General features: G+C 42.2%; 1 protein-coding gene across 3 annotated transcripts in view; it reads right to left on the bottom strand.

Annotated features, from left to right (window-relative positions):
* FNDC3B (fibronectin type III domain containing 3B) overlaps positions 1-26,227 on the bottom strand; it is a 185,697-nt gene that overhangs the window by 41,882 nt on the left and 117,588 nt on the right. For all 3 annotated transcript variants that reach the window (XM_053951887.1, XM_053951889.1, XM_053951888.1), the window contains exons 7-16: positions 25,482-25,540; positions 19,239-19,396; positions 17,033-17,092; positions 14,119-14,257; positions 13,745-13,798; positions 5,921-6,045; positions 3,464-3,638; positions 2,717-2,803; positions 943-1,081; positions 332-403 (exon numbers count right to left, since the gene is read on the bottom strand). In XM_053951887.1, the coding sequence (XP_053807862.1) occupies positions 332-403; positions 943-1,081; positions 2,717-2,803; positions 3,464-3,638; positions 5,921-6,045; positions 13,745-13,798; positions 14,119-14,257; positions 17,033-17,092; positions 19,239-19,396; positions 25,482-25,540 (1,068 nt within the window). The remainder of the gene's footprint in view (positions 1-331; positions 404-942; positions 1,082-2,716; positions 2,804-3,463; positions 3,639-5,920; positions 6,046-13,744; positions 13,799-14,118; positions 14,258-17,032; positions 17,093-19,238; positions 19,397-25,481; positions 25,541-26,227) is intronic.

The following is a 26,227-nucleotide window of genomic DNA, read 5'->3' as shown; positions in this document are numbered from 1 at the left end:
TACATACACACTTACAAATAAATATGAGTATTATATATAATGTATAAATGTGCAAATATATGCACACAAATATAAATAAAAATATTTCTAGATTTAGCCATATAACCTAAAATTCTGTTGTTATTATTAGTAAAAACAGGATACCTAAAAAACTCACTAGAAATCTTCCCAAAATCCAACCCCAGCTCACCCAGGAATCCTGCGAAGTTCATAATTCTGTTTCAATTAGATTATTAGAGCATTAATAATAATAAAAGTAATAACTTAGAGTCAGTACTTCCATATAGTAGCCACAGTGTTTTGAAATTGAGACAACTTGTCTCAAGTTTACCTTCTGGACTTCCTTGAGAAATCTCCAGCAGATACTTTAGGATTTCTGAACCACCATTATCCTGTGGAGGATCTGAAAAAATAAGACAGGAATAGGAGTGAAAGATGACAAAAAAATTACCAAACCTGTTCCCGAACCAGCTCCTTCTCCACAAACTCCTCCACAGTAACTACACCAGGTTATGTGCAGCAGAAGGGGGTGACAGACATTTGTTTTCAGCATGAATCAGACTAAGGCTGCTGGATAATGATGATCCAAGCAAAATGTATGGAAAAAGCACTGAAAGGGAAGCTGTGTGGAGGTTTGCCCCATTAATAAAGGAAGCAGCTGGAATGAAGCTGCAATGGGACATGACATGGAGAGTGAAAAGCCTGAAGATGTACTTGAGTGTGCATTAATCAAAAACAAAACATTTTTGCTTCTGAACACACAAGAGCCTCTACGCACCTTTCAGAATATTAAAAATTTAAGATGTCATGTTCTCCAAACACATTCAACTTTGGAATGAGAAGGAGCATGAAAAATCTAAGTTCCAACACATATTTACGTGACTTTATTTTAATTTCTTACAACCCCGAAAAGCTCTGCTACATCAGTCTGAGCTGCCTTACCCCACTTCACACTGAAGCCATGAGATGTTATTGGCCCCTTGATCACGGGTCTGGTTGGAGGTCCTGGCCTGTCTGGGCTGGTTGTGCAGACCAACACTTCGCTGGGAGAACTCTTCCCTTCCACGTTGGAAGCAAACAGCTGCAACAAATCCACAATGAGTTTGCCCTTGTTCACTGCAACTGCTTTTCTGGCAGTTCTGCATCACACTTCTTTCAGTAATTGCACAAACGTCACATCCCAAAGTGTGTGGGATTGTAATAACAGATATTAGATTGTCATGATGTTTCTTTACAAACCACAGTAATTTCTTCCCCTCCCACCATCAGCAATAGATCATGACATGTTTAAGATAACAGCAATGCTGGGTTTTCCTTTAAAGAAAAAGAAAGGTCACTTTTTAAAAAAATAATTGTGTCAACTCACAGTATTTTTCTCATGAAAGAAAAATAAGAGAACCATAACAATAACTTTGATATTTTTGTTTTGGAGGTATTTCTAACTGCTATTTACAAAGTAATTCAGAGTATCAATAATCACACAATTAAAAGTCAGATCAAAGTTGTGCCTGTCGCCAGTGACACCAGGCTACAGATTTTTTCTGGTATCAATGCAGTTTTGTAAAATCCATGTTTAAATTGAAAGCAGGGCTGCAAAGAAGCACTAAGGGTTCTCTCCTCTCACCAGCCACAGCAGCCTTTGAAACACTAAGCTAAAAGGCATCATCTCAGAGTGACAGCACAAAAACCTCCCAATCCTTTGGGTAGTTCAGGCAACTTCACAAGGTCTTCTGTCCCAGAGAGCAGGAAAAGAGTCCCCCTGTGAGGGGACATGCTGGCACAGCCTGCTCAGAGAAGCTGTGAATGCCCCACGCACAGAAGTGCTCAAGGCCAGGTTGGATGGGGCTTGGAGCACCCTGGTCTAGTGGGAGGTGTCCTTGTCCACAGCAGGAGGGTTGGAATCAGGTGATTTTCCAACCCAAACCATTCTATGACTCGATGATTTTTTCTTTCTGTTGCTCCTGAATATAGTAAGACCTAGAGAAGCCAGGTGCTGGCCTCACACACAGCTTCTGGCCATCTCCAGAGGGACACCACACTCTGGGGGGCACCTCTTGTGGAGCCACTGCAGTGGACAGCCAGGGATGGATGGACAGCAGCACCACAGCTGGTCCTGGATAAACCCCCTGCCTTCTCCTCAACAGCAGCACCCAGCACTGATCACAGACCTCAGCACAGAGAGCAAAATGGTGAACTTGGTGTTTGCAGGAAGACTCCAGAGCATCGCTCGGGGGCTCTGAGCATCCACAGAGGAGAAGACACCAACACCTGCTAAAAACCAGCTCCAGAACCAGCCATGTTGACATATGAGACAGAAAAGTTTCATTGTGTGGCTGCCAGGGGAACACAGGCCCCTGTGCTGGCTGGGCACCTGACAGTGTTTGCTGCATTCTGTACAAGTGAGATGGGATTTGTCACCAGGGACCAGGTTTTTGGGAGCAATGCAGCCAACTATGACCACTTCACACCCTGAGCTACACTTTTACAACATCCTCCCACTTGGTACTGAGAACCGTGATTGTTCCCCAAAGTCTGAGCAACAATATCTCCTGTGTGATAAAGAGAGAAATACAACTAACAATTTCATATATTAGGTCACAGTATAAAGCAGATTTGATGACTCAGTTTTGGAGGGAACACTAAAGGACCCCTGTAGTGCCTGGAAAAAACCCAAAACAGAAAACACTACACAATGACAAGAGGAAAAAGACTTTACCCTGAATTTATACTGTGTGCTTCTTCTGAGATTCTTCACAGTACAGGCTTGCTCCTCTCCAGTGTACTTTGGGTGAAACATGCTATCCTAAAAAAATACAAAACCAAACAAATTCCCATAACTGAGGAGTCTGAGAAAGTGTTCCCTGTGTAAGTCTGTACCTACAACATGTTATAGCAAAGGGGCTTCATAGCTGAGTGTTTTAAAAAAAAAAAAAAAGCCAAACATATAATATATATAGCATATATATATAATATTATATATATATTATAATATATATAATATATATAACAATATTAATTTTTATTACTACTACTGCTTTTAAACTGCAAGGCCATAATATTTTTTTAGAAGAAACATATTGCAGCTGCCCTGAATAATGTGATTTTGCTGCAAAATAAGCATAAAACCAATCGTGGCAGTTTAACCTGCTACAGAACTGGAAGTGCCAGATGACAGAACACAAACAGACCAAGGAGCAGCCAGGAGGACGTGGCAGACTGACCTAGCTAAGGACAAGCTGCCCTGCACCTCACAGAATCCTGTGTGGCTTCGTAAGTAATCACAGATGACAGCAGAGATTTTTAGCTAAGGATTCCTAATTCTGCTGTGCAGCAGAGCAAATCACAGAGCTCCACCCTGCCAAGTACCCAGGACTCCTGGAAGGCCCTCCAAAGGAGCAGCCCATGCTGCTTCTCAGTGATCTCCAATTCATAAATCAAAACTCAGTTTAAGCCATGCACTTACATTATCCTCTTCCTGAATTTCCAGGGTGTAGGAAATCACTTCCTCTGGTGTGCATCCCTCTACTTTATTCCACTGCAATGAGATCCACGTCACACCAGCTCGGATGAGCCGTGGTGCAGAAGGGGTCTGAGGAATATTGCCTGCAGTGTAGCAAACCACCTCCTGGCTGTACCCACTGCTCAGAGACAGAGCAGAGAGAGAGGAATATTAAATACAGACAAACAAACCTCCAAACCCCCCCTAGACAATGAAACAAAGCAAAAACATAACAAAAAAAAACCAAAAAAACAAACAAACAAAAAACCAAAACAACAACAACAAAAAATCCAAAACCAAATTAAAAAAAAAAAAAAAAAACAACAAACCCAAGCCCACCACCACAAAAACACAAAGCTAGAGAAACCTAAATGTACTTAGAGAAATATTCACATTTTCAAAAAGTTTGGACAAAGTTCAAATTGCTCAGGTGGAAAAGATGAACACCCAGTAAGGAAATGCCAGAATTAAGAATAGAAAAAAATGCAGGATAATGTGTCCTCACAGTCATTTTTACAGATCTCACCACAATAATAATACTGGAAAAAATATCTGAATGCCTAAAAATATTAACTTGGTATTAACTGTGGAGGAAAATCTCATTTAACAAAGGGAAACTGAAGTATAGGAAACAGAGTCTCAAGTGTTCAACTTTTGGATGTTGAACCTCAGATGTGCAGAATACAAATTCTATAAACTCTGATCAAGCTCTCAAAGGAAGGTAACATTCTTGCAATTTTCAAATCTGTTCCCAAAGTACAAAACATATTTTGTGCATTAAAGTCACACCATGAACTTAACACACAGAAAAAGCCAAATCTCCTTATTCCAAATCTTCCTTCTCAAAAATAACCTATTTGTTGAAATAGACTTATATTTAAATAAAGCACCTATACCTAAAACCCAAACAAGACAAAAATCATCATACACGATAAATCCACAAGCATTACAACAAACCAAAACCATCTCATGACATGAAGTGTTAGATGACATTATCATGCCTTAATTTTGAGTGCTGTCTATAAAAATAAGGCATGTGTTGCTGGTGCTTATCTCACAGATTAGCACAGAGCAGCTGACCATAAATAGTTTTTAGCTCACTCCTTCCTCAATAGCCTGAGGGGAGAGGAAAAAAGGGAGAAAGAGAACAAACAAAAAAAAAAAAAAAAAAAAAGAGGTAGGAGTGTTGAAATATGCACTAAGATATTTAAAAAATCTGGAATCTGGCAAAGAAAAGAGATGCCAGAACTGGGAACTCCGCACAAACCCAATTCCCTTCCAGTTACACTCAATAGGTCCAGCTCAGCCCCCCTCTCTCTCCACACTGAGTATTATTTCAATGGGGAGGGAATTAATCTTGCAAGAAGCTGGGAAAAGGGACTCTGTGCACACATGAGTGGTCTCAGTCCATGTCAGGGAAAACACAGGAACATGAATAAAGCAGCTTTCTAAAGCTATAAATTACTGAGAGGCTTGTGTTTGAGAAGACAGAACAATGCAGGAGTCTCCCTCCACAAAACACATTGTTGTATACCACTGGTGCTTCTTTTGTGTCCTTGTAATAATGATTAGATCCTGTTTAGCTAAGGAGGACAATAAAGGAGTGCAGAAGGGCACTGGATGTTTGGCTTCTTCACAGCTAAACCCTTCCTGGCCTGCTCTGCTTGCCTGAGCACAGGAGCACACACTGCCCCTGCAGCACAATGTCTCTCTGGGCACACTCTGCCCCTCAGCTGCAGAACATTTCATCCCAGTGCTCCCCAGCAGCTCCCAGAGGACTGAACTAAGTCTGACTTCTCGCCCATCTTCAAGTGAGTGCATCAGTTTTTGTGCAAGGAAAAGCAGGAGCTAAACCCCATCTTTCAGTGCCTTGGAAGTGCCTGTCCTCTCAGTCCTGCCTGTCTCTCCCTTCTTTCCCGCCCCATCGGCCAGCCCTGCCAGTCCTGAAGAAGGAAGGGACTGTACTGCTGAAGAGAGACAGAAGGGCTTTGCTTTAAACCAGCAAAATAAATATATCAAGATTCCTTTCAAAATCTGTAACTCAACTTCCCCTTGCTTGTTTTTCTTGGTTCACAGAGGTCCCTAGTGGGAATTTTACATAACAGATGTATTCTTTTCGTATTAGGAACAGACCACAAAACACTATTTAACACCTCAAAAGGAGCCTATCTGCTCAGGCTGATCTCATCATGCTGAAGGTGCACAGCAATTCCCTGGGAGGTGAAGGATACCACCAAGGAAAGCATGACTTACCTTGAAGCATTAACAACAGAGTAAATGCCAGATATTTAACTCAAAACCATGAAGAGAAAAGAAACAACCCCCTCCCCCAGAAGTTCCTCTTTATGCTGGCATTGATGGGTGAACTTTTCAACCAGCACTTTTTCTCAAGACAGCTCTCAAGTGCTCTGAGGAACTCACCTAGTACCGATGTCGTTCTGGGCCGCCAGCCGGAAGGTGTAACCCAGAGCTGGGCACAGCTTGGTCAGCTTGCAATGCTTCTGGCTCCCAAAGTAGCATTCTCTGAAACCACTGTTCCTCTTTCCCTAGAAAGAGAGAAATCTGTAATTGGATCGCTATGAAACAAAACCACGCCACGCTCGTTTCAGAAGGAGCCGTCAAGTGGTATCAGAATTAGATATTTTCATAAAGCAAGCACTGACAGCACTGCTGTGCTCTGAAAATCACACAGCTCAGCAGAGTCTGCCTGCTGTCAGATCCCTCCTCTTCTCACCTTCTTGGAGTTGTGAGATGTGTCTACAGCTCCAGCTTGAAATGCAATTCATCCCACTCACAAACAAAAAAGTGGGAAAATTATGAATGAAATGAATGTCTGAATCTCCTCGGTTACAGGAGCACGGGAAAGGTGCAGCCAACACTTCTTTGCCAGCACTGTCCTCCACAGGAGCATCCCTCGCTGGGATTGTCTCAGCAATTCCCTGAATTCCCTGTCCCACAAGAGGGCTCTCGCTCCCCACGGTCCAGCACACCCAGAGCCAGAGGGACAAGCTGGGTGGGACCTTCCCCTGCTCTCCGGGGCAAAATTCCAAAATTCCCTCATCCCAGAGGAACATCCAGCGTGCCAGGTTCTGCACCCACCCCACTGCCCGGAGCACACGGCATGCGATGAGCGAACGGGGTTTTTTGGGGAAGTTTGTAACTTTGTTAAGGAAGTTGTTTGCCAGAGGGATGGTTTTTGGGAGCTTCACGTCACCGTGACCTGGAGCAATGATCCATCCTGGTAAAAACAGCACGAGGCAGCAGCCCAGAGGGTATGGAGACACTTCTCCAGCTCCCAAATATTTCCTCAGGTACAGGTACTCAGCACCGCTGAGCACAAGGACACTCTCCCTGACCCCACCACATTTAAAACAAAATCAAATCCTTATCAATGCAGCCCAGATTGGTGCACCCTGGGGCAGAAATAAAGCTGAGCTGTTTGCAGGACAGAGACCCTAAAGTAGCAGGGAATATCTGGACTCATTTTAGGCCACACATGGAAAACAGGCAGTTTGAAATCTTTCAGGAGAAAGGGCATGGACTGCTCAGCTCCTCATAAATAATATCTACCAGTACTGGAATAGCTGAAAGGAGTTTGAACTTCAATACTCAAACACAAAATTATTGGACAATTACATTATGAAGTACCCAAAAGCCCACCAGAATGGAAGCCTGACAAAGCACATCCATGGGCTCCAGCATGTGCAGAAGAGCCCATCTCTTCAACTTCTTCTGACTGAAAAGCTCTGCTGAGCCATTTACTAGTTTTGGCACGTGTCTGTACCATTTTTAATTTTGTACCATTTTAAATTTTGTACCATTTACACGGGCATCCCCCCCTGAGGCCAAGAGCCTCACCTGCTGTGCCTCCTTAGGCTCACTCTGCCCTCCCACACACTGCTCCTCCTCCGTGCTCAGAACATCACCACTGAAGATCTCAAAAATGCCTGAGTGGGACACGCATTTTTCACTGGCTCATTTCTCCAGCCCCTGCCAATTTCTACTTCTTCTCCCTTGGGCTGTGACACAGAAGGAAAAACTCCCTGAGATGTTTGTAGTGAGTCCCCAGAATGTGTTTATCAGGCTAGAAACAACCACACAGATTTCCAGCACAGCACAACAGTGTGGAGGCACTGAAGGGACGTTTAGCACACTGGCAAACAGCCAGAACTTTTATTTATTCAGTGGGAGCCTACTCTTGTTCTAGAGCTCCTTTACACACAATCCCCTTCAGCTTCACCCACCTGCCCCAGCTGTAGCATTACTGCACAGCTCAGGTAAATTAAGGAATTGGAAAAGAATCACAAAACCCAAAGCAAAAACATTTTGTAAATGAAGGTCTTATCAGATTTAAGATCCCTAGCCATAGAATGCTATGACAGAATTCCTAGTTACAGAGTTCTATGATAGAATTTCTTCAGGACAAAAATTAACAGGTGAGCATACTTCTCAGTTCAGCATTAATATATTTAAAATGCAGACTTTACAAAACCTAATTAGAAATCTTATGCTTCAGTGAAATATCCATTCATCAGTTCAGCACTACTAAAAATAGATTTTTTCCCCTATGCAAACTCTCTTTTACAGGCTGAGTTGCCTTAAATTAATTTTTCCTCAACTCTTTAATGACTTCACTGCTTATAAATAACTGAAAACATTTAATTTATTTTGGATTTCTGTTTAAGAATGCCTTTTTAAAAAATAATTTTCCTATGCTTTTTTTCCAAGAGAACAAAGTGACCAATTGCTAAGCATATGGTCAATAAAACAATGCTGGCTAAAAAGGAAAATCATGGAAAATCTCACCTATACCACAATGCCTGAACTGAGAGCAATGGGCAAAGCAAACTCTCATTTGTCAGCCTGATTGGTTAAAACTTTGCCAAGACTGCCAAACATTTCAGGTATCCTTAACTTTATAACAGTACAAACCCTGATATTGTATATATTTCTCTTCCAAAACTGGTATTGTACATTCCCCAGACTCACTCAGAGACCAACTGGTATTCAGATTACTCAGACTGGCTGGTATTTTTGATTCTATTGGCACTAATTGGAGAGGCTGGCCGATATTTCTAATTATCCTGGCATTAATAGCCTGGAAATAGCCTCTCCGCTCCTTCTCTCCCAAGATTTATGAAAGCACTAATGCTGGCATAATTATAGACAGGAACAACTGGCAGGCTGGTACTGGCTGCCACCCAAGAGTCTTACAGCTTTCCCAGAATCCTTCTCCTATTCTTTGTACACTCCAAGTTTTTAATCCTTCAAATAATGTTTCATAAATTGCTTAAAATACACTGTATCATTTCTGCAAGGATCTGTAATCCCCAGATTCCAGAGGGAGAGTGCTGTCAGACTTCCCCAGCCTGGGGAAGTCTTCTCCTGCCTTCTCCAGCCTGGGCTCCCTTTTCTTGTCCAGGAGAGCCCACCCTGTGATGGGCCATCAGCACCCTGTCTGAGGAAACAAGGACAGTCCAGCTCCACAAATCCACTCTGCATTGCACAATGCTCCAACACAATGTTCAAACACAATTAAGAGCTCTGCCTGCTATTTCAGCAATATTTCAAGCAGCACACTCACTCAACACAGGGTGCTTGATTTTCTTTGGAGTGTGTATTTACTGAAGAAGGGATTTGAAATGGGTTTTGTTGAGTGAGGTCCCTGCAGCAGACCCAGCAAATAAACACAAGAGGAGGAAGGGACCACGGCAGGTAGAGCAGGGCAGGAATGGAGCACAGTCCTGCACACAACTGAAGCAATGCTCAGCACCACATCTGTGACCAGGATGCAGGGCTGACATCTGCTGTGGCCACACCAGCATTGGCTTCTGTGTTCGGGTCGTGCTGGCAATAAAAAGGAACAGACTGAAATTCAATCTGACACAGAGATGCGGAGCAAACTGTCAACAATTAGTGTAACACACCCTCAGATCTCTGCAAAGCATTTACTGTGCCAGTTATGCAAGTAACTGAATTGTCTCTACACACAAACACACAGAAGGCAGAAAAGGACCTACAAAACATCCCTAAATCATACACAAAACCCAATTTTATGCAAGGCTCTCTCCTCTTGCATGTCTCACAAGGGTGGCACAGCCACAGAACAAACTCAGAGGGCAGGTAAGTGACCAAACACAAACATGGAGCTCCCTGTACCCAACTCTGGTGGATCACCACTGAGATGCCTGGCTCAGATTACCAGCTGGTATAAACAAGCTCATCTCTGCTACCTCGAGGAGGTTAAAACTTTGTGGCAGAACAAAATTATCCCCATTTATCTCTGTGTAAACTTCATTATTAACTACCCATCATCAAATCATTAAATAGTGTGGTATTGTATCAGTCTCTCTCTCTCTCTCAAATTAAAATGAGCTGCTTACTGGGTAAGAATTAAAGCTGTTTTGAGCTCTACACAGGGACACACACTGTGTGAGAGGGATGTCCTTGTCTCTGGCTCAGGAACATTCCTGCCCTTTCCCATCGAGAATGAATAGGATACTCTGGCTATCCATATACACAAGAGAAACATTCATTTACTACCACTTAATCACACAACAAGCATTTCACATCTAATTAGTAACAAAGGCCTGGTTTTAACAGCAGTGCCAGCAGCATTTTTCAGTGCAGTTACAGTTTACTGATTTTGATGAATGCTGGCATCAGGGAAAGCATCACCTCCTTTACAGGCATGTTTTCTGTTTGGTATATTTTTAATGCTATTTTTCCCCAATTAGCTTTTTGCTTACCCTGAATAATCAATCCTGGCACCAAGTCATCAATTGATTAGTTCAGGTTTTTAAGTTCAAAGTTCATAGCAAAAGAGCCAGAAGGTGAAGTTTTCATTAATTACTAATTTTAACTAATTTTATTGCCAGACAACTAATGCACCTGTGGTGCAAGCATGTTCCAATCCCAATGAAATCCAGAATACCTGAGACAGGGGCTGATCCTTACTTCTTTAGAGTCAGTGGAAATTTTCCTAGGGTACATCCAGGGTATCTGAGTGACAATTTGCTGACCTTATCTTTTACTCTCCTATTAAAGAATTAAGTGTCCTTCATAGTTCTTCAGGCATTTTAAGAGGTCACAGTTTATTAGCAAGGTATGACAACTCTAATTCAAAGACTTGGACCAGTAAAGGGAAAGCATTTGTGTTTCCTAACTAAGCATGTCGCACCAGTTACATTACAAACCATTTAATCCAAACTGGGATAGAAAAATGTAGGATAACTGGAATAGTTTTATGTACTTACAACCTTTCAGAGTCTGCAGGTCAGGAAAAACCCCAAACTTCAGAAGTAAACTGAAGCAGCAGCTGGGTAGGGTAGCACAGTAACATAATAAGCAGCATAAACTTCTATCCAACCTCACCTAATGCTGGGGCTGTAAACACAGCACTTCTGCTGCAGCTTTACAGCCACAATGTGTTTTCTGCACACACAAGTGATGCCACCTACACTCCTGGAGGCACTTTGGATGCTACAAACCCCTCCTCTACCCCATAAAAACAGGAGGAACCAGATGAGATACTGCTGACAGCACCTGACACACTCAGAGATCTGGGCTGTCCTACAGACAGACAGACAGACAGACAGCCGTGACCTCCCAGCCAGGAGCACAAAGGGGCTGCAGGAGCTCCTCCCTTGGAGGGGTAACTCTTGCTTGAGCTGGGGGAACACACTGGTGTGACTGGGACACAACTGGAAGTGTTTGCCTGGATGCCTCCACCACTCTCCACACCTCCCATGCCTGATGCCAGCTTTGTTTCCAGAGTCTGAGCTGCAGCCTTTGCACAAGAGCCTTCCAGGACCTGTGTGCCATGAGCGGGCGAGGGCTTTCCACACCATTCTTTCCTAGGAAGGGACTCAACTTCCCAGGCAGGCTGCCACTTTAGGGTGTTTTTCCACCTTTATCATCTGACAGAATTCTTGCTCACTGCTCTTGCAAAGCCCTCTCTGCTGTGCAGCCACGATTTAATTTCCTTCTGATCGCTGATTTTCCCGTGTTTGTATTTCACCCTGTGCCTCACAGCTAATGAATGCTGCTCTAGCTGAGATCTGGCAGCGTGTTCACTGCTGCCTGGCAAGCCCTCTTCTGTGCCTTGATGTATGTATTCCTCGATTTCCCCAGGACACAGTGTGGCCTTGTGGAGAAGGCAGTGCTTTTGCTTATGGGGAGTTTACAGAACCAAGCTCGAGGCTGCGGGGCACTGCAAGTGAATTCTCTTTTGTACCTGGGTGCCAGAATTCCAGGAGCTGAAAGCACTTCACCTCAGAGGCACAGCCTGCCATGGCACAAGGAAAAGCAAGTGCAGCATCCTGCCAGCCCACCTGCATGTGATGAGGCTCTTGCAAACCCAGGCACAGCCAGTCTGCATCTTCAGATTTTTCCTTTCACAAGCTTTAATGGTAGGCTTTCATTTCAGTGGCTTAAAGTTGCATTTCTGTCTCTTATCAGAGAGATAAGAGACAGAAATCTCTTATCTCTCTAAAATTTTTTTAGAGAAGCTACACCTTTGGCATTAACTGTCTCAGAACCTGACACCTACATTTCAGCCAGGAGTACTGTCAAACCATTGGAGATGCACCAAATTAATTTGTGCAGGGCCATTATTCTTTCATCTGTGCTGGCTAGCTATCCATTATAATCTCAGATTTCAGGGCTGTTACTGAGAAAACAAGGTAATTAAAACAGGTAGACTAAGAGAATCTGGATGCCTTAATTTTTTCCCATTGGTAGCTGAACTACCCTAAACCAAACTTCTTTTGCTCTGTGAAAAATGGGTGTCATAACCATTCTTTCTGAAGACAAAACTCCTATTAAAGAGTTTGAAGGACAGAAGGATTTTAGAATTGCCCTATATATATCCTAAAAGTATGCCTATGCTCCATGTAGTCAAAATTAGCATTAAAGTATTTGCACTGTATTAATTATCTGCTGATGGTCCTTCTTCTGACAGGACCTTCTGTTGCTTCCCTTTCCTTTGCAGGCTGGAATCATCCATGTTTCCACTGCTCTGTGCTGCTCTGTTCCTTCAGCTCCAAGTTACTGGAAGCTTTGGAAGAAATCACAAGTGCACAATCAAGGTGACACGGGTCCAACAGGATCATCCTGGCCCATCCTTTTGGAGAAATCTCTCTTCATCTCTTTTCCCAGACTCCACACTCCCCTTTTCCCCTTCCTCAGTGACAACCTTTGGCTTTCCACTATGTGCAGAGGGACAGCAAGTCATTCTGAAGTTACTGTTTGACTTTAGTTCAGGTTCTGAGGGTTTCTCATCATGCAGACCCCACTAGCTGTGACAGTGCACACAACAAATGTTTGCAGAGTGTGAGGTTCCAAACACAGAAATGTGTTATTAATGCCATGGTGGAAAACTATTCATAACAGAATACTCCCTTTAGAATATTTTTAGACTACAAAAGACCTCAAGGGATGTTTCTCAGACTTTACAGTCAAACACCCTTTCACACCCTTCATTTCCCGACTCATGACTTTTATTTACATGTTGGCCAAGCCCTTTCTGTCACCCAATATTTATTCTTTTCCTTCAGAGGTAATACTCCCTGACTTATGCTTTCTGCAGAAATATGACTTGCAGAAAGGATAGGGGGCAGAAATTAGGGGACAGAGGGAGGAGAGAGAACACACCCCCAACAAATCCTGCACATCATCTGTCAGGGCACTCTCCCAACAGCCCAGTGCTCACTAACCACAGAAGATATTCAGAAGAAAACTTATTTCCTTTTGTGTCTGGAAGGGGCCTAATTGCCACTACACGAAGGACATTTATTTTGACCCTGAGTACATTCTCTGTGGACAGGTCTGCAGGATCATGACTCTTCTCCTCTAAGGCAGGAACAAGTTTATTCTGCACCCAGCAGCGGAAGAAAGAGATCATGAACAGAACTGTAAGATACATCATAAGTAATTAAATAGTAAGTAATGCTAATTAACAAATAAAGTACACCAAATGAGTGATAAAAGATTTCAAGGGTACAGAAACAGAACACTGTCTCTATATAAAATACACTGAATGGAAAGTTTTCCCCCCACTGCCTCTTTCACCTTTCCAACTCTTTACCTAATGCCATCAGGATTTCATTTTCTCATTTTTACTTTCTCCTGCATTTAATTACTTTTCTTTACTCAGCAAATCCTTGTAAAGTCTGACTGCCATTTATTTGTGTATTTATTTCAACTGATTTTACCTCAACTGTACTTTATTTCAACTGTACTTACTTCATCCCACTCCAGAAGGTAGCTGGTGATTTTTGAACCATTATCAATGGGGGCCTACAAACAAAAATAAACAAAAGGTGATTTGGGGAGTAAGAGAAAACGGCTTCACCTCCCCCAGGCAAATGACTACAGTTTCAAGTGAAACCAAAGCTTTGCACATGGCTTGGCAGCCTCTTAAGGAATGCCGGGAAGAAGCTGGACATAATGAAACACGTACATTTAAAAAGTCAAGTCAGTGCACAGGAAGGGATTTGTCAGAGTAGAGCAAGTTCAAGTCCCTTACTGCAAAATGACTGTGTCAGCTTTCAATTGTTTCCAACATTTATGCTCACTGTCAGTACTTTTTCCCCGCTTTTGCCCGAACCAAGTGTTACCTTCCACTGTAAGGTTAAGGAGCTTTTGGTCCTGTGCGAGGCTTTGGGTGGGAAGGGACTCTCTGGTGCTGAGCTGTGAGTGGTGAAGCTTACTGGCTCTGAGCAGGATCCTTTGACTGAGTTGTACGTTGCATATACCCTGGAACAGCATTGAAATGGGTTACAAACGTGCTGACAGCTACAGTGGCACTGCCTTGGCCACCGTGTTTGACCACCAAAGCACCCACAACAGCATCCACTAAAGACAGACTTATCACAGCCCAAAGGCTATCCTAACTTTACTTCACTTACACAAGAATGCAAAAAAAAAAATTACAGCGGAAGAGGAACAATGTTTTGTGCAAATATTCCCGTGGAGCACTGAGTTATCTCCATTATCTTTTCTTTCCACCAATATTTCCTTGCCTATTTCCAGGCTTCTACACACTGTGGCAAAATCCTCCTTGAAATACAACAGGAAAAAAGGTATCAACTTCAATGCCTGGTTTACACTTGATCCACAGGTACCATGTTGAATGCAGGTATCTGTTGGTCTCCCTCCATGGCTACAATCTTCTCCTACATAACTGAGGCACCAACATTTACTGGACCTCCATGGACTACAACTAACACAGGCCAGCAACACTGCTGTGATTAACTAAAAATCTTCAAAGCAAATTTGATTTCAGGCAAATCCTCTATATGTCAGCATAGAACATGCAATAACAAATAATATGGGAAAGCAAATGGGATATAGTTGAGCAGTTCCTCACGAAGTGATTTTCTCTGAAAAAGTAATGATGTTATTTTTCCCCCTTCACGTTTTCCACGCAGCAAAAGAAAGTGCAAACTGGGAGTCCTCTACTCGAAGAAAAGTTCAGGCCATGACCAGACAATGACCTCTGAATTGGTTGTAGCTATTGTGTGCTTGAATGCAGAGCTAAAGAAAGGGCAATTTCTAAATTTGTTTTCAGTAGATAAGAGTAATTTATGCACAATGGCCACCTACATAGAATCAAACCTTCTGGGGGAGATAGATGAGATCTGGTGCTGCTTCACACATCACCTGTTAGCAGGCAGGAGCAACCAGAAATGCAATTAATTAACTGAGCCTGCATCTGGCAAGGGGCACATGTGTGTGCTGGAAATGAGCATGGCCTGGCATCCAACACACCCCACAAGGGAAATAAAACCGTGTGAAAACCAGCTCAAGGGGCATCTCCTGCAAGCCACTGAAACCCTTGAGCACAGCCAGCTCTGAGGGCACCACAACAACACACCTGAAGGGAAGCAGGTGGTGGTTCACAGCAAACCAGGTTGTTCCAGGTTGTCCCAGGGCCCAGCAGGGCAGCAAGGAGCACAAACACCTTGTCCAGCAGAGACAAAGCCCTGAGAGATGCTGCCAAGGTCAAGGAGACCCAAGGCGATCTGCCCAGTAACTGTTGGCCCCATAAATTTCTTTACTCAACAGATTTATTTCTTCACAGTCATCAATACATAATGTAGTCTCAGTGAAGGAAAAAAAAAAAACTAAAAACTGTGTTGGAAAGCAAACAGCCACTGTTTCAGCTTGCTCCACTACAAACAGTGCTGCTGCTTTGCAAGTCTGACTTTTGTATTTAGTCACTCCTTTTTAAACAGAAGTTATTGTTAACTTCTCACAAACAACCTGTACTTTGGCAAACCTGCAAGAAGGTGGAGGTTTGGAGGTAGGGAGGAAGAACTCAGCCAGGACCCGGGGCAAATACCCACAACACCCCTAAAAATGACTGAGACCTCAGCCCAGCTGTGCATGGTGACCTCTCTGGTGTTTGAATTTGGCTTCAATGGTGTTTGAATTCTGTTCAATGCTCAGAAGGAAGCTCAATAGTGTTTTACAACGATCTCCTTGTTACCATCCCTTTGCTGCTAAGGACAAGACTCCTGCCCCACATGGGAGCTGCATCTTTTCCTCATTTATGACAAGTTCCTTCTGGTCTTGTGCTTCTACTTGAGAAGTTCATTTTAGGGCTCCACTAGAAGCAATCCTTAAAAATAAAAAGAAGCTGTAGAAGCAGAGCTAGATGGAAACATTGTGGTGTTGGATTTTTTTTTTTTTAAGAGCTCAGAAGCAAGGTGTTCTTTAAAGTTTTACAAACAGGAGCAACCTTGATGTGAAACAGTGTGCCTAGCCCTTGTCTGGAAAAACAGAAGGGAACAATAGACAAGAGTGAAAGGATTTTTTTTTTTAAGGATATTGAGGGTAAGTGAACAGGATGTAAATTCAAAGCCTTGGGTCATAAATAAAGTCTTTAAAAAAAACCAACATGAGCAGGTAACACAGTGTTAAAACCATCAGAGAACAAAACTAGAATGTGTTAATAGTTAATAAATGTGTAAAACACACTTTTATTATGAAATAATAAAAATTGTTATGAAAATATGTTATGAAAATATCAACTCAGTTCAGGGTGAATCCATTTTTTTCTTGGAATAAATGCTGAAGTGACTATGTATCACCATTCAGCAGCTGTATTCAGCAGCTTTACATCCCAAAGCTTGGCCTACTCATGAAAAAAGCATGGAGTACTTCCAGTGTTCACATTACAGGAACTGAAGAAACACCAGTTGTTTGAGTCAAATTATTAAATGACCTCAGATATCCTACTTTCATACACAAGCATTCCCAGGCCTGTTATCCATACAGAAATACAAATCATAAACTTCTTTTTGCCTCTTACTACAGCAATGACAACTACACAACGAAAGATGCTATTCAAAAAGCACCAAGATAAAATCTATGCTAAAATATTTAGAAACCCCTGAGAAACACAACTACAGAGGTGGCCATGAAATTCTTGAACTACACTGTATATTTACTTCAAAATCTTTCACATTTATTCTCATAGAATTGAAGAGTTTATATTTAAGTGATATTCAAATCACACTAACTCACCTGACGTGATAATCTGTTGCTGGCCTAAGGTCTTTCAGGTGATATTCTAATTCTTCTCCACTGTAGGAAAGAAATCCAAACCAAACCAATCAATAAATTATGAAAAGCAATATCCCACTTAGCACAGCTAGTGATTTTCTAGTGATATAATTTGAAAGAAGAAAAATAATCCCTCTGAAGTGAAACAGTACCAAGCCATATACCAACAATTTGTCAGCACACTTCACGTTTCTTGAAAACTTCATAAAGCTTCATATGCACAGAAGAAAAGAATTTATCACACCAATTTATTCAATAAACTAAATATATGGGTTCATTTCAATGCTATCTTTATTTTGCTGATATTTGTATAAAGCTCATTGTGGTTTTCCACCCTCCCAGAGCCAAAAAGAGCAAAACCCAAACATTATTGTTGTAGTTCCTGCATATTCCCTATTCAAAATACTTCATACAAAGTGACCCATTGAACTTCAGAGGAAGAAGCTGAGTTTCTTGCACAACTATTTCACTTATTGCTCTCTCCTCCAGAACCATGTTCCCTGGACACAGCAAGGAGACATTTAATTAACACCCAAACAGCTGGACCCAGCTCTCTTTCAATACCAAGAAAACTTAAAGCAAAGTGGCTTAGACATTTTAAGAAATAATCAGCATACAATCTATTAATTTCAAAAGCAGCCAACATAGTTAGGGCTATTCTTTTTCCTTCTGGCTTGTTTGCTGGTAAATGAACACTGGGCTCAGTCATGTGTTGCCAAATCTGTGAAGATTAAGGTATGGGTCACTGCTTAATAAGTAATAGCCCTCTCATGTAAAAGCTTGGCTTATTCATGATTTTATTAAAATATGGGAAAAAGAAAGCTCTCAATTTAGCATAAAGAAATTATTTCATAGCTAGGTGGACAAATACAGGGAGATGTCTCAAAATCAATAGAAGAAAATCCACCAGAAAGCCTGCTGGGTCGCCAGAAATCCACCAGCAAGCCTTTTATTTTTTATTTCTATAATACAATGCTCTGCAAATCCAGTTTTCCCCCTCTGAAATGAGTGCACCTCCTTCCAAAGACAATGTATTCAACATATTGCAGACTCTCTTTTGCCTACAGTAATAACAATTACTGCTGCTCCTGATGGAACATACCACATCAAGCTGAAGGCTGCACTCTGGCCAGCAGCAGGAGACACATCACCACCAGCAGCTTTAAAACAGATGCACAATATTTCATAACCAGGGGAAAATGTGCAGGCATCAAGCACAAGAAGTACTAGATAGTGTCCTTCCCACTTTAAAAGCTCAGCAGCACACACTTGACTATGGAGATGCTCACACTGGCTCACAAACAGCTGCTGTAAATGCCAGAAAAGAGTAAAATCAGGCAGCCTTTCCCTGGTTAATACACCCTTTTTGTATCATCCAAGAGCTGCCTCCAGCATAGCAAGAGGAATACCCTAATTCACAGGACATCTAAAGAAAGGAGATGGTTTGGTCTCAAGAGGTAATTCCTTAAATGCTCTATCACCTGGACTTTATTTAATGAGACTTGGGAAGGATTAGCTATTTCACAACAGCCAAGGTCACATCTCCAAATTCTCTTTCCGAGACGTCATTAGCAGTGAAGAAGAAAGGCATAACACCATATGTACTTGATCACAGAATGAGCTCAGAGGATCACTGCAAGGAGACACAGAGAAATCCCTCAGAATTTTTACTGAAGCCTGCTGAGAGCCAAGTATTCGGGTTTTTCTGGGGAGCCTCTGTAACCTACTGACTGCTCCACTCCCTCCTCTGCTCATCTAAGACACTACAAAGCAACAAAGCCCTCACATTTTTCTCGTTAGCTGAAATAACAAGATTTTACTGTTCTAAATTCTGCAAGTCCACACAAAATTAGCCCATTAGGAAGGCAGCTCGCCTGCATGGTGTACACGAAAAGTTTTGACATTTAGCATAAAAGAAAAAGTAACCTTTTCACTGGCAGTGGGAGAGATGGCATCGCAGGCAGGATGTGCCACGTGCTGGGGAGGTGGGATGGGGTGGCAATTAGGGACCTTGTGACATGCACTCCACCAGACCCCTGCAAGCTCCTCTGGTGAGGAAACACGTGCCTTTCTTCTGTGGCTGATGGCCATGCCAGGATACACCCTGAAAAGCTCAGAGGATTTACTCCTAATGAAACAAAAAAAGTGTAAAAATGCTGGTTTTTACCTGTAAATTATCTTGTATTTTCCATCCCTCCCTTTATCTGATAAGGCAACCTCGTAGGTACAGGTGTAAGGCAAACCGTTGCTGTGTCTATCTGCATTGAGAAGGCCAGTGGGAGGTGACCAGGAAAGCAAAACTGTTCTTGCTTGAATATTTGTAACCTATAAAAGAACCATCAGTTAATCTGAAATCCGAGGAAAAGCCACTGCTCTGTAAGCGTTTGCTTTTTGCTTGCATCTTCACAATCAATCTCTTGCAAAATGGAAATTTCTGAGCTAGAAGTCAAGGGTCAGAAATTATCAACAACACAAACAAAAACACAGATTCATGGCAAAATGTGATCTCTAAAAGATGAGGAATACAGAAAGAGGTTCCCCTGCACGGAACTGGCTCATCACTGTCTGAGCATCCAGCAAAGGATGCCTCTGGAGGTACCTACTGCTGTGGCCATTCCCAAAAGGGACCTGGAACTAAGTGAAACAGTCTTTAACCTAGAGATTGTTTTATGCACAATTATTTTTCTGAAGTTATTGTTGGGGAGCTTTTTCAATGAAACTCTGATGGCTTTTTCAGTCATCCTGTTTCTTCTTGCCACTTGAAACCACAATAACTCAACAGCAAGTCAGCAGAAAAACCTAATTCAACATGAAAATTTATGCTGGCTCAAAACCACAAGGGAAAATAATAATAGAAGTCCAACCTGTCAGTTAAAAACTACATTGCAAATCAATTACTTTGTGCCTTGCAAATCAAGTCCTTGTGCCACAGAAGGACTGTGTGTGATCTGCAGTCACCACTGCGTGCAACAACTCCGTGGCAGAGGGATAAGGAATATTTTTTAATAAAACATGGAAAAAGTACCTCAAACTCCTGCACCAAACCAATTTTATCACCCCACCAGTGCCACTGTATTCTTCTGGAGAGCCAGGTTCACACAGCTTGCAGAACTAGCATCACCTTGCTCACCAGGAGAGCCACTGGCACATCAGCTGCACACAGCCAGCAGCAGCTTCCCAGAGAGCAGCCTTGTTATCAGGCCAAGAAAGAAGAATTTAAAATTCCCCCCTGCCACTGTCTCAAAAGAAAAATAAATAAAAAGCAATAGCTGCACTGGTTATCTGGGAAAGGCAGCACATTTTCACACTAACCTGCTGAAATATTCCAGGGAAGCCTCAAAGCCTCCAAAAACTCAAATGCTCTGCCACCAACTCTCCACTTTTCCTCATTAAAATAACAGTGTTTTTCCTTCTTAATTGTAGTGAATATATAAAGAATATTTTTCTTAGTTAGCCTCCATATGGAGGAATTAAAGATTGAGGGTTTATAGTCTTTATTTTTCCTATGCAAGAAATTTCACAGCATCTATAATTTTGACAGATTTTTGCAACACAAAGAGCAGGATGTTGTTATTTCAGAACGTGCAACATGAAAGCTGCAGGTGCTCAGTTACACATTTCCTAACTTTTGTTGAGACAAGTGAAACCCCTTACCCACAAATTACTTGGGAATGAAGGATCAGCAATCAGCTTTCAGGGACTGCTTGTTTACAAATCCAACTTCTGGATATCTTTATACAATAGAGAATATTTACCTTCTCGTGTGGAAACACATTGCTTCCAGCTGATGAGCACTGCAACTGTTGTGTCTGATACCCATATATCAACCAGATTCTTTCTGAGCGAGTCATAAATCCATTTTTAACAGCCTGACAAGTAGGTGACACCATGAAATGTCTCATCATAAACACCATGATCTCAAAAGTTAGAGATTTTAATTTATAGCAGCACATTTAAGTCTTGCCAATATAAGAAAACCTTTGCTCAAGCTAATGTGAAAAATACGTTTTAAGGCAAGAAGGTTTAAGTAGCATCAAGCTTTCTTTGTAAAAAACACGGACGTGCAAATTGTTTTATGAGTTTTCATGGTGTTTCTTGCTTTCGTGGCATTTTCTTACCGTATTTTTCTGATGCTATGAAATCAATGTTTATTTTAAAATCTTGGAGTAGTTAACCCTGATACTGGATAAGATACCTTTTAAGCATCTTGAATAATTCAAGTAAGACAAATAAGTTAATTTTTTTGAGATATACACATATATGTACACACACACGTATGTAAATGAAATTGTAGCAAAGACACGTAAGAGCTAAAAATCTGCATTTAAAATAATATTTTGATCAAAAAGCTGATTAACAAGATCCAAATAGATTTTAGGGTTTTTTAACAGACATTACTAGTATGCCAGCTCAGCCCATCAACATGCAGTTTCTTTTATTATGGAAATATGCTTGCATAATTGTTTTTCATAAATTCAGACAGACTTGGAGCTGGAGGCTCAATATCCTGCCAATGTTCTATTGAAATGTTTTTCTCTATGACTACTCCCAAGGACACACGTATATATTCCACATACGGCAAAACTCTGGCCCTCCACGAACTTCAGCAATCTGTAAAAAGTTAGGTCTTGGGTTTCTTAAAATAAGAGAAAGTATCTTGTGGCCTAACTGCTAGAAACTGTCAGACTATTTTTCTGAAGCCAGCAGAGGATAAAAGTCCAAACCCAGTTGCTAAGCTGCTGCAGCTACACCATTAATTTCAGAGGGAAGGAGCACCCGGAGCGGCTGCTGGCTGCCTTGGAGCTCGTAGGTACACAGCAACTGCTGCTGCAGGTTTAAAAATAAACACCAGAAATGGTTAAACACCAGTCTTAGCTGCACTGAGCACACACAGCAAGTCCAGGAAAGCAAGTGAGGGGTCACTGTCTGCAAGATAAGTCAGAAAAGGCAAATCTATTCCCTCCCTGGGCTGTGCACGTCAGCTGGGAATGGATTTATTTGTGTGGCTGGAGATAAACCTATCAGCTGCTCCCTGACCAACAGGCTGATACCATATCACAGTCACCTGTCAGTATCTGCTTTCATGGCCAAAGCCACCACTTAGTTTACCAAGGAACTCCTACCTGGAGCAGGAAGCCCTAGCTTTGCTGTGAAAAAAGCTAAGTTAAATAAATGAGGTTTTGATATGTTGAGAGTAACAAGCAGGCACTTGTAAAACAGTTCAGTTCTTTACCTCCAACTTCCCCAACTTACACAAACACCCTGCCAAAGGTACAGACCTGCACCAGCCCTCTCCAGGCTGTAAGGAACAGCACAGCTACCACCACGATGGTGGGCTTAATGGCCCTTCTGAACTTGCCAACAGAAATATTTCAGCTTCACTTAAAACCAGCTTATTGTTTGTTAACAGTGCACTAATTCCATCTGGCAAAATAGAAGCAGCCAGAGCATCTCTTCCCAGGCTGGGCAGGTAAATCTTTGTGCTCCCTTCGAGTTCTCCCAGCCTGTCTCATCTGTCCCCAAAATCACTGTGCCTGCTTTGAAGAGGGCTGGCTTGGCCTTTTAGATGAGACCTAACAAAAGATTCTCCCATAAGGAGTTCTGTACATCTGGTGAAAAGCAGAGTTAATTAGTTTCTGAAAACTTCTCAGTTTACACAGTAAATGCCTCCTTTCTGCTCTATCAAAACTCGGTGGTGTAAATAATTATTCCATAAAAGCCCCTGGGAAAGAATCCAACTCCTGCACCACTTCAATAAGGTTACAAGACTGATGAGTATCGGCCCTTCCCGTCTTTCAGGTAATGAAAAATGTTTCTGTACAACTTTCATTATCTTTCAAATTCCGGGTTAGCATTCACAGGCTCCATGTGGTTCGGGGCTCATTGTATGTGTGAGAACTACACTGCAAGCAACATTCATTTACTCCCTCGAGGGCACGGTTTGAAAGGCTTGGGGGTCAAATGAATTCACAGTTATTACTGGGTTGAGATTCTGCTTTTAAACTACGGCTCTAATCCTGCAATTTTAGGCAAAAACCCCAGTGATTAAATATGAGTTTTGCTGCAGAGCGAGTCAGCAGGAGCAGGCTGCCTTTTGGAAAGCCAGGCTGATGTTTGAGCTGGGGTTTGACAGAGCCCTGGTGATTCCCCACGGCGGGGGGGGATGTCCCCCCGAGCCCCTTGGCCATCAGATGCTGCCATTTCACAAACCCAGAGTCAAGTTTCCCTCCCCTCACCAAGGTATTTGTTTCAGAGAATGATTACTTTGTCTGTGATAATGTGAATTAAAACCATATTTCAGCTGACACAAAACCATGGGGGATTAAAAGCAAAAGGTGCTTTTTAAAATTCTGGCTGTTAAAGGAACAAAGCTCTAATTAAATTTACAGCTCAGCTGCACGCCTCTCAAACAGGTAATAACATCTATTATTGAAAAAAGACCTTTCATGAAGTAATAATTTTTAAATTGTGTATATTTTGTACTCAGAGGGTACCTGTATGATCCAGACACCTCCCAGTGACAGCTCTCCTGCAGGAGTTGCTCACAAGGCTAAACCCTTTGGATGGCTTCATCCCCCCGTGGATGGAGAGAGCTGCCCACCTGGACAAATCAATTCCATGTGCTGCAGACACAGCATCACCCACTTGTCACTGACTCACCACTGTGCTCTTTTCCTTTACATTGTTTTATTTTTCACTTGTATATGCATAAGATTTGCCAAGAAACATGACCAAGATGACTATTTATGCATAATATGATATATTTCTATCAGAGGTAATATTGACTATACACACACAGAATCATTCACAGCCATTCATGACTTGTGAGAGTCCTGTGAGTTTAATTACTCACAAATGTCAAAGTTACAGAGAGAGAATAATAGATAATCTCCAACATCACCTCAGTAAATATCATTATTATTGAACCAGCATTTGCCATGGTTTGGATTTTTTTTAAATCCTATTTTGGCCATGATTAAAGGAAAATTATTTTTGTCTTTTTTTTGTTTGTTTGTTTGTTTCTTTCTGCTTTAAAGGTGATGGTTACCATAAATTTAATTGTCCAGATCTCAGAATCCTGCAAATTGCTTTAATAACTTCTCTTCCTACCTCTAAGGCTAAAAGTATGAAACAACACATTTTTCTTGTCAGCTCTCTGGATTTTTGTAAAAGCAGCTTGCTGTGGCTACTGACCAAATGAGTAACACTCAGGTGATCCTTGGTACTAAAATACTGACTCCCTCTGTACAACAACTCTGTGCTAAGTGCACTTTCTTCCCTTCTGAGCACCCTGAAACCCTGCAGCTCAGTATTGTCACTTGTTTCCACACCCAGGGAAGTGACTTCTTCCTTGTGGACAGAGCTCAGGCTGGTGTTTGTCATCTCTGCAGGCCTGGCTTAGCTTGTGGCTTAGAACAGGAGTTCTAGGGAGAACTCTAAGGAGTTCTAAGCCACAGGAGTTCCTGCCATGCCAGGACACCAGCACCTACTGATGGAGCAATCTAGCACCAAATACCCTTTGTATTTATTCAGAGCAAAAGCATCCATCGGAAGAGAGTCCAAAAACTCAGCCTGTGCTCACACCTGGCTCTCCCTGAGCTCTGTCACTCCTGCAGCCCAGGCTCCAACTACAGAATGTCTCTGACTCAGCCTCTATCAGCTGAACCAAATCATGAGCTTTCCACCATTATTTTTCATTTATTTGCTTATTTGTGCCCTATTTCTCCAGCTGGACAGAGAAAGGCCTGAGCTCTGGAGAGCAAAAGAGATGGGCTGTGCTTTGGGATTTCTGCCTCCCTCTGCCCCATGACTGCTTCTCCCAGTGCTGGCTTGGACCATTAATTCAGAGCCACAGTGCTCCTCTGACTTTCACCTGACACACCCAACTAGAAAAGGGCTTACAACCAAATTTATTAATAACCTCACCTGACTGCAGTCACACTCAGCATTAGGGTTATTTACAGGGTGATTCAATTCCATCATAATTTACAGGCTTTTATGGCTCAGACAAACACAGACTATAGTAATTTGCCATTGAATAACAGAATTAGCTTAATTTAATCATGATTAAAGACATAAATTGCTCATGACAAAGTTAAACCCAGGGGAGAGGGGGTAAGAGCTATGCAAGTCACCCCAGTGCATTGAGTTCCCCATTACAGTATGAATACTGGGAATTATCCTCTGGAAACAGACAACTGGTGCAATTCCTGGAGTGGGCAGAGCCCTCAAACACCCATGAACACAAAAGATCCTTCAGATTTATATCCCAGTAAAATGAGTTAGTGGCAGCAATCTGCTAAGGGAAAAAATCAGAGGTGCTCCCCTGTGAAATCACCAGTATGTTGTGACACAATCTACTTTCCACATTTGCTATTGTACGTTTGTGTGGCAATTTGAGATCACATACCTGTGGTTTCTCCATTCCAGAAAGAATGTCTTGAACCCTTTTTGTTTCTGAATCAAATTCTGTAAAAGAGAGAATGTGGAAAGAGGAAGAGAAATAAATTACCAAAATTAAACAAAATTTTCAGTTACATAAATAAAAATCGGGGAGGGAGACAGACATTACAACATGAGTATCAGTTGCCTTGTGAATTTAAGGCATGCAGTTACATGCATTAATATTACAAAAAAAAATGTTTAAAATACAGGAGGGAATGAAACTTCCAGTAGTTGCAGATATTCAGAAAACTGAGACTATTTGTAGAGGTGTCCTCCACAAACAGTGCTATTAATTGTGATCTGCATTCAGAGAGTAAAACCAGGGTGCTGTTTCCAGAACTCAGCTGTGAAGGAAGCCCAGGAGCTTCTCAGCTCCTGCTGAACCTAACCCTGGTTTGTTACCCAAACCCACCCTCACTCCAAGCTGCAGACTGGGCTGTCCCTCTGCCCACCAGGGCTCTGAAGAGGACAAGTGTCCTTGTCCCATGCAGGGAAAACCCAGGGGAGCCACACAGGAGCCTGCCCTGAGCCCCAGCACCCACCCTGCAGCCACCTGTCCTTAAACTGGGTAATGCCCAAAGCTCTTCTACAGCCACCTTCCAGCTGTGGAGGCAATGAAGTGATGCCAGGCAAATTCCAGAGTCTGACAATCCATCCTCCCTGCCTGAGCCTTGTGCCTGGCACAGCAGCTCCTACAGGCTGTGAAATGCT

The sequence above is a fragment of the Vidua chalybeata genome, chromosome 10 (assembly GCF_026979565.1).
Source record: "Vidua chalybeata isolate OUT-0048 chromosome 10, bVidCha1 merged haplotype, whole genome shotgun sequence".
Taxonomy (NCBI): domain Eukaryota; kingdom Metazoa; phylum Chordata; class Aves; order Passeriformes; family Viduidae; genus Vidua; species Vidua chalybeata.
This window is presented reverse-complemented; position numbering and strand designations above follow the sequence as displayed.